Raw genomic sequence first — 8,425 nt, 5'->3', positions numbered from 1 at the left:
ATTTCTCCTTTGATTTTTTTTATTTCCTTTCTTCTACTGGCTTTAGGTTTTTTTGTTGTTCTTTTTCTAGTTCTATGAGGTATGAGCTTAGGTTGTTCATTTGATTTCTTTCTTGTTTCTTGATGTGGGCTTATATTTCTGGGCCTATACATCCTCTTATTACTGCTTTTATTGCATCCCATACATTTTGGAATTTGGTATCTTTGTTGTCATTTAACTCAAAGTATTTTCTAATTTCTTCTTTGATTTCCTCATTAGTCCAGTGGTCTTCCAGGAGAGTGTACTTCAGTCTCCATGAGATGGATGGGTTCATTTTCTTTTCATGATTTATTTCTAGTTTAATGACTTTATGATCAGCAAAGATAGTTGGTATGATTTTGATCTTATTGTATCTGTTTATTTTTGTCTTGTGGCCCAGTATGTGATCAATTCTGGAGAATGATCTGTGTGCACTTGAGAAAAAATGTGTACTCAGATTTTTTTGGATGCAGTGTCCGTATAGATGTCTTTTAGGCCCATTACTAAACCCCCACTCCAAAAAATACTACAGGAAGCCCTGAAATGAGAACAGATGAATGAATAAGAAGAGCAGATTAAGGCAAGGAATAAATCCACAAGAAGAAACAAAGTGGCAGACATAGATACCACATATCGATATTAACCCTTAATGTAAATGGCCTTAACTCATCAATAATAAGACACAGAATAGCAGGTTGGATTATAAAACAAAATCCAACCTTTTGCTGTCTACAAGAAATACAACACAAAAGACAAACATAGACTGGAAATAAAAGGTTAGAAAGCAATACTACAAGCAAATGGACCTAAAAGGAAGGCAGGAGCAGCTATACTTATATCAGATGAAACAGACTTCAAAAGACAGAAAATAAAGAGACAAAGATGGTCACTACATTATGATTACTGGGGGAATACATCAGGAAGATATAACACTCATCAACATATACTCACTAAATGAAGGAGTGCCAAAATATATCAGGCAATTATTATCAGCTCTGAAAAATGACTTTAAAGAAAACCAAGTCACTGGTGATGGGAAACCCACGGGGATTACAACTGAGATGAAAAAAATATATACAAAATGATGTAAAAATAAACTATCATATTATAAAAAAAATAAAAGAAAACCAAGTCACTATTTAAGTCATATCTATTGTGTATTTAGTTTGCAATTTTAATGAACATATTTTTCATTTCCAGAAATTATAATTATTTTTCACATTTACATCATGTACTTGATGGCACCTTTTATCTTCTTTACATTTTATTCCATAGTTTATTTCTTTAAAAAATCTAAACAAGTTGTTGCATGCTGTGGATCCTTTGTCTTAAGTATTTAGATATGTCCCTTGATATTTCTGCTTACTTTCATGCATTACAGTTTATTTTCCTTGCATGTTATGCAAACTTCTATTCATCAGAATTTCATCTGAGAAAGTCCTATACAGCTTGAGTTGAGATAATCCAGAAAAAAATTCCATTTGCTTCATCCTGACACTCCTAAGAGCTAATTACTTGAAATAATTTTATATTAAACTATCAGTTTAGCATTATGTAAAACACATGAATAGCGTAAATTTGAAACACAAACCAAGGGTAAACTTGAGGTTATACATTCTTACAGAAGGTTTCTCTTAAATTTTTTCATCAAGAGTCAAGTGGAGACATATTTTCATATTGTTTCTTTTGCCTGTAGATATATAATTTTTCTAGTTTACAATTTCACTAAAAATGTAGTCACTTGAGAGTTTCAGATTTATGTAGCATCTCAGTAACAACTTCTAGCATGTGCACCTAAGGCTTTATCTCCTGACTCTATAAGATTTTTAAAACTCAGGACTTTGGCTGGTGTGATTTACAAATGTCTCCAGGGCAGCTGTGGCTTCTACATTCATTTAACACTCATTTCCCTCCAAGTTTTTCCTTATTTTTGGAACCCTGTGTTCATAATGTTTATTTTTTTAATGATCAGCAATACAGATGAAAAGACTATTTTTTTCTCATTTTCTAGGAATTTTGTAATGGAAAATTTTATTATTGTTGTCCAGTCCACTAAATTGATTGCCCCCATTTAATATATGAGAAACTATGACCCTAAGTAATAAATTGCCTAAGATTGTACTGCTATATCAACAATTTGTTCATTTTGGCAACAGAACCTAAATTTCCTGATCCCTATTTTAGAGTTCTTTTTCTCTGGACAAATATAGCTTATAGCCCTTTCTTACAAAGTATTTTTCTCATTTTTAGTCTTATGAGGATCTAGTTCAGCGCCTGGAACCAGTTATAATGGAGCTAGAACGACAAGAAAATGTACTGGTGATCTGCCATCAGGCTGTCATGCGCTGTCTCTTGGCGTACTTCCTGGATAAGAGCTCAGGTACCACTCTCCCCTCTGTTCTAACAGGAGGAGATAGCTGTGATTTGAGACCCTAATATCAGCAATGGTGTTTTAAACCTTAGTATTTAAAAGTATAATATCCTGAACATGAATGCCAGAATTCAAGTTCTTATTCTCCCACATACTAGATTTGACAAATTACTTTAACTGCCCTGGCCTCAGTTTCCTCATCTGTAAAATGGGGGTACTGTGTAGGTGTGTGAAGTGCAAAATCATGGCAGTCCATAGTCACATCAAAGTGTACAATGTCCGGCAGACTTGGATCTTCTCCATGATGCTTACGTCCAAGGGCTTTTGTAAAATGGAGTCATCTAGAATGGGAAGCCTGAAGCTGAGGCCTGATTTTGTTCAAGTATTTCCTCTGCCATGGCTTCAGTCTTCTCACTGAACAAGGTGATAGAGTGGGGGGTGGAGGTTCCATGCTACTAGATTTCTGACACCCTCTACATCTCTACTGCTAGAGCCACCCTTTGAGCCACAAGGCAGGCACTGAATCCCTGACTGCAGGTGGGGAGAGGGCATCTCTGATAGGAAAAGTGACTTGTCCAAGGTCTCAGGGCTCGGAAGGCAGGGAGAAGTATGCGTCTCAGGCACATTCCAGAGGCCCTTCCCTCTCAGACCTGTGTGGAGTTTGGGGCACACATGCACCTCCTGTTTGTACACTTCCTTACTCACCACCTACCTGCTTGCATGAACATCCAGGCCCCTTGCTCACTAGTCCCAGAGAGCCCACGAGGCTGAGACTCAGAGTGTCCCAGGATCTGGGCCCAACGTGAGCTGTGGCCATGAGATGGAACTCCAGGGATGGAAAGACAAAAGGCCTGGCCCAGGTCCCTTGTCACTGGAGTGGCAGAGCCGGGTCAGAGACTTCAGGACGGACACCTTTCTTGTCCCAGTGTTTGCAAGTGTGCACCTGGGAGCAGTAACCCACCAGGGTATCAGTGGGGGTGGAAAGGAGTGCATAAAAAGCCACGCCCTGGGCCCAACTGCCACGACAAAAAATGCAGAGGAGGAGCAGGAAGGATGCTCAGGAAATCTGGAAACTCACTTGGCAGGAGCCCATGAGGTTGGTGACAGGCCTTGAAGACCTAGGATGAAACCCCAGGAATGTTCTTCCATGAGCAAGTGTAGGAGGAGTCAGAACACAGGCTGCCAGGATGCAGGTTGCCTCATCCAGCGGCCCTGGAGCAGAGAAGGGCTGAGAAACCACTGCTAGGGTGCCGCTGGGCCTCTGGCGGGGTAGGGAGGAGTGTGTGGAAAGCCAGTGTTGGGGCAGGTGGAGGCTGCCTCAGGCTCCCTTCCAGGTGCCCGCCTGACCCTCCTGGGGGCCCACAGTCTGTCTGACCTCCCACGGCCCTCCCTCCCCTGCCCTGGAGCCCACTCTCTGAGAGCTCCCTCCCTGCCCACCCTGCCCTCAGTCCTGCCCCCTGAAGAGTGTGGGAGAGTAGACCCTGGGAGGCGCATCTGGAGGGAGGGAGTGAGAAGGGGGAGTGGTGCCCTGTCAGGCACCCTGTCCTGAAGGCTGCTTTTCCTCCCTTCCAGATGAGCTCCCATATCTCAAGTGCCCTCTACATACGGTGCTCAAACTCACGCCTGTTGCTTATGGTGAGTGCCTCTACCTTCATCTGGAGAGAAGCAGGTAGAGGCTATAAACAGGTCTACAGTGCTCACTAATTTTTCTGCAGAGTCATGGGGGAGATTCCCTTGATGGGTCTTTGTGTGCTCTGGTGGGAGTAGGACTGGTGAGATGAGAATGAGGAAGGACTGAATACTCTAGATCCAGAGTCTGGCTCCAACTTTCTCTGTTTCTGCCAAAGAACTGAGCAAGAGTTCCAAGGTTTATAAGGGAAACCAGACGAATAGGTATAGGCTGGTGCCAGATTGAGGAAAGTCTCAAAGACCAACCCGAGCAGTTTAGACTCTCTCAGGCTATTGGTTATATATAAAATGTTCATAAACAAGCAAGAGAAAAATCAAATCTCTTCTTGGGTATGAGCAGGCAGCCAATGTCCTGCAGCCTGGAGTAGGCAGCCAAGCACATTGATGGAGCTAAGGGGGTTTCCATAGGTAACAGGCCTCCTCTGGCAGATCCAGGTCTCAATGATACCACCCTTCTTCTTGAGACTCCCCAGAATTCCCTTGTGACCCTCCACACTTCTGGTGTTGCCACAACAGCATTTTCCTCCAAATAAACGTTGCCTGGGGCCCATCACCCCAAGGCAGTGGCCTTAGGACTCACCTACCACTCAGGCACCTAACGTATCTCAGAAGATCCACCAGGCTCCAGGATTTTACTGACTGGATTGCTGCCCCGCTGCCCACAGAGTTGGGGGAGGCCTCTGCTCATCTCTATCCCATTCCCTACTGAGCATTCTCTACTGAGATCTGTAGAACTCTGAGACTGTTATTAGGGGTGGGGCTGGGGAGACACCTTGTTGGCTTCTCTTAGGCCTGGAGTGGGCCCCCAAATCACACAGCTAGTGTAAAGTCCCCTGACAGGGCAGTGGCAATCTGCACACAGGCAGAGCAGGGGTTGGGGTAGTGATGATGGAAAGGGAATGACACCTCTGTGGAGACCTGTGCTCACCTCAGGGGCTTCTGGATTGCCGGGTTGTTCTTTTCCGAGGTTGCAACGTGGAGTCCATCTACCTGAATGTGGAGGCCGTAAACACACACCGGGAGAAGCCTGAGGTAGGTGGAACATGGTAAAAAAAACCTGCCCCTGCCCCTGCCCCAGCCCCTGCCCTCACGGGAAGGCTCCCCTAATCCCACAGAGCTTGGGGCTTTGCACCAGAACTCAGAAATACCCAGACCCCAGGCACTGTGAAAACACAGGCTAGAGGAACCTCTGCCCAAAAGGCCTCAGGCTGAGATCCCTGGGGGCTTGCACGGAAAGGGGTCAGGATCTAGGCCTGGCTGAAAGAGGATAATCTGATAGTGAGGACAAGGGAGAGTGGAGGGGCTGGGCCCCACATCTCTGTCTCCTCCCTATTAATCCTGCCTCCGTTATTTCAGAATGTGGACATCACTCGAGAACCTGAGGAAGCCCTGGATACTGTCCCTGCCCATTACTGAGCCTTTTCGAGGAGACTTCTTTGTCCTCAGAGTCTTCTACTTCTAGAGGTTTCTCTCCTTTCTCTTCTACTTTGAGAAGGCTCTGGATGTGGCCTCATTGTGAGAGCCCTGCTTCTAGTGAAAAAGAACATTGAGAGCACCAAAACAAGTCTAGATTTCTAGCTACAATCAAGGAGCTGTCAAGCTCTAGAAGACAGCTTTTTCTTTCTTGATTCATATTACCTGATCAATAAAGACTTCTTTTATTTCCTATAAGAAGAAACTTCACCCACAGACTCTTAAGATACTGACCCTGTAAATTGACTTTGGTGCTCTGGGGATGTAGAATGAATGAGGGACTTCTTGTAGTGAAGAAGAATTCTTGGATAGCACATTCAAAAATCAAGGGGGCTGATACCTCTCTGTGATTGACTATAAACCTTGTTCCTTGGTGTGCAACATGACTAAGGAAAGGACTCTTTCATCCATATACTCAGAGAAGAATCTGTACTTGGACCACATTGTTCCTTTCTTCTCCAAAAGAAAGATTACCGTCCTGGATGATTTCAGCATCTATATAAATGATCCAAACAATAGTCTGACCTACCAGTTCCTCAACTACAGTGATCATCTCCCCTTCAACTACCCACTCCATGAATATTGACATTATCTAGACTTTTCCCCATTTGGATTTCTTACAAGCATCCCATTAAACTAGCTAAAGGCTGGCCTTCCAGCCCTTAAAACTTCCTATGTCATTCACAGGGCCCTTAGCAGTGTGCTTCCTGTACAGTAAGGATATATGTAGAATTTCCTGAATGAACAACATTTGTTTTTGTAGTGAATGAATAATATACTGCAAAGTATGGTCCTTTGATTCCTTCATCATCTCCCAATCTATCAGTTCTTTCCTTCCTCGTTGCTCTTCCATCCCTTAGCTAGTTTGAATCCTGAATTCTCTCTTCCCACTCACCATGCACTATAGGCAAATACCAGAAACCAGTGGCAAAAAGAGGCTCACAGACTTGTTGCTTTTTCTCCTTTGCCTTTCCATCACAACTATCCAGCAAGACCAAACGCTGTATAATATACAACACATTTTCTTGGGCTTTACTACAGATTGATGACCACTGCTTGAAGGAAATGTACATTTGTCTGCTTCCATAGTCACTCTTAAATTCTGTTCAAAGTCAGGGTCATCTTCTATTTTCTAGCACTCTATTCCATCCCACCTACTCAAGGATGGGTTACTTCAGTCAATTAGTAACTATTCCATTTCTCCTATCTCATTTCATTTGCATTTTGCTTTCATAGTCTGTATTTCAGTCAATCTGCCTGTTCTGCTCCCTACTCTGTCTCTAGTCAATCCTCTTACCCCCTGCACCTCTGGCCTGTACCCCAATTCTTATATGCGTACATAAATAAACCTTTAAAAAAAGAACCTTCCTTGTTCCCTTGTATAACTTTAATGATCTTCCACTTTATTATTCCATTCTTATATCAATATGAACCTATACTTATTATCCATAAACCTTTGTTTTCTGTTCCAGACTTTCCCCCTCCATAATTCTGTTCAAGCTGTTATCCACTTGTCTCGCAAACTTTCTCTCCACAGAAGCCTAAAGCTGGAGCTTTTAGCCTAAAGCTGGAGCCAACCTTCAGAAAACAGCCATGCTGATCCAAAGCTCTTCTATGAACCCAAATTATCACTCATAACAACCTAAGCACATTAAAAGATAGGTAATGCTGCGATTCATTTTACAAATTTTTTTTAAGAATTTTTTTTAAGGATTTATTTATTTATTTGTACAGAACTGGGGTACAGGTCAGAGATGCAGAGGGTGAGAGGATTCACCAGAGACAGAATGGGGAGCAGAACAGGCAGATCGACGAAGTACACCTCTGAGGGGAGCAGCGGGCTGGTCAGGAGAGGTCTGCCACGCCATGTGGTCACCTCCGGGCAGGCGGGAATCGAACTCATGTGGAAGTGGTTTAAGTTTCTTTGTGCTGTGCTTTAACCCGCTGCGCCACCAGGGAGGGCCCATTTTACAAATTTAACATAACTCTGATACCTTAATATGATAGCATACAAAATGATCACACAATAAAGCAGGATCAACAAACATTTTTCATAGCACACAAGCCTCAGCTGATTGGTAGTAGTAGCTGCTTAGACTGCTCTTCGGACAAAGATTCCAAGGATATGTGTCTTTGGCTGATGGGAAGGACCACTGCAGTTCACTAACAGTATATGTAAACATGGGAACTGAACTTGGAAAAAAACTCCAAACAGGAACATACTTTAGCATCAAATATACTTTCTCATGCTTGCTTCTTTGCCCCTTCCTGCCCACTCTGCTTTCCTACCTCTAGGTTTTGTACAATGTCTTCCAGCTCTTATCTCCATCCTCTTGACCTTCTCTGTGGAAATGTTGTAATTTCTAAAAACCTCATCAATCATATGAGAAGCAGGGACCGAAGCTGGTGGGCTCTCCCTCCAGAGCTAGCGCAAGTGCTTAGCCCACTGCCAAAGTCAACACAGAACTGGTTCCACCATTGAAACTGGCGCTGGTGCTGCATTCTTCAGGAAAACCAGTGCTGGTGTTCAAAGCACTGCCTAAGCCAGCGGTGGCATCCAGTCCTCTCTGGAAGTTGGTATTAGACCCACTTCCAAAACCGTCACTGATGCTGAGAGCAGCAAAGCCAACACCAGTGTGTTGGCAAAACCAGCACCGGTACTCAGCTGAACCAGTGACTCCCACCAGATCCAGTGCTTGTGCTTAACTCACTACCAAAACTCCTTGTAGTACTGCCAGAGCAGGTAGTGGCGCTAAGACATAAATTGTTATTAGAAGCACAACCAAAACAGACACTGGTGTGTGAGTTCCACCAATTCCAATTCTGGTGCTATGAGCTTGTTAAAAGTCAGTAGTGGGCCCTCCCTGGTGGCAC

The 8,425-nt window shown here is 43.6% G+C and overlaps 1 protein-coding gene across 2 annotated transcripts in view; it reads left to right on the top strand.

The window, feature by feature from the left end:
- The window catches only part of PFKFB1 (6-phosphofructo-2-kinase/fructose-2,6-biphosphatase 1), a 73,688-nt gene extending 68,181 nt beyond the window's left edge, over positions 1 to 5,507 (top strand). Inside the window, exons 11-14 of one of the 2 annotated variants that reach the window (XM_004695016.1) lie at positions 2,269 to 2,398; positions 3,962 to 4,024; positions 5,046 to 5,110; positions 5,435 to 5,507. In XM_004695016.1, the coding sequence (XP_004695073.1) occupies positions 2,269 to 2,398; positions 3,962 to 4,024; positions 5,046 to 5,110; positions 5,435 to 5,494 (318 nt within the window). In that variant the 3' untranslated portion in view covers positions 5,495 to 5,507. The remainder of the gene's footprint in view (positions 1 to 2,268; positions 2,399 to 3,961; positions 4,025 to 5,045; positions 5,111 to 5,434) is intronic. The other variant, XM_004695015.2, reaches the window with a different exon arrangement.
- Positions 5,508 to 8,425: the final 2,918 nt, after the last annotated feature.

Source organism: Condylura cristata, unplaced genomic scaffold, assembly GCF_000260355.1.
Source record: "Condylura cristata isolate star-nosed mole 26May11 unplaced genomic scaffold, ConCri1.0 scaffold00053, whole genome shotgun sequence".
Classification (NCBI taxonomy): domain Eukaryota; kingdom Metazoa; phylum Chordata; class Mammalia; order Eulipotyphla; family Talpidae; genus Condylura; species Condylura cristata.
This window is presented reverse-complemented; position numbering and strand designations above follow the sequence as displayed.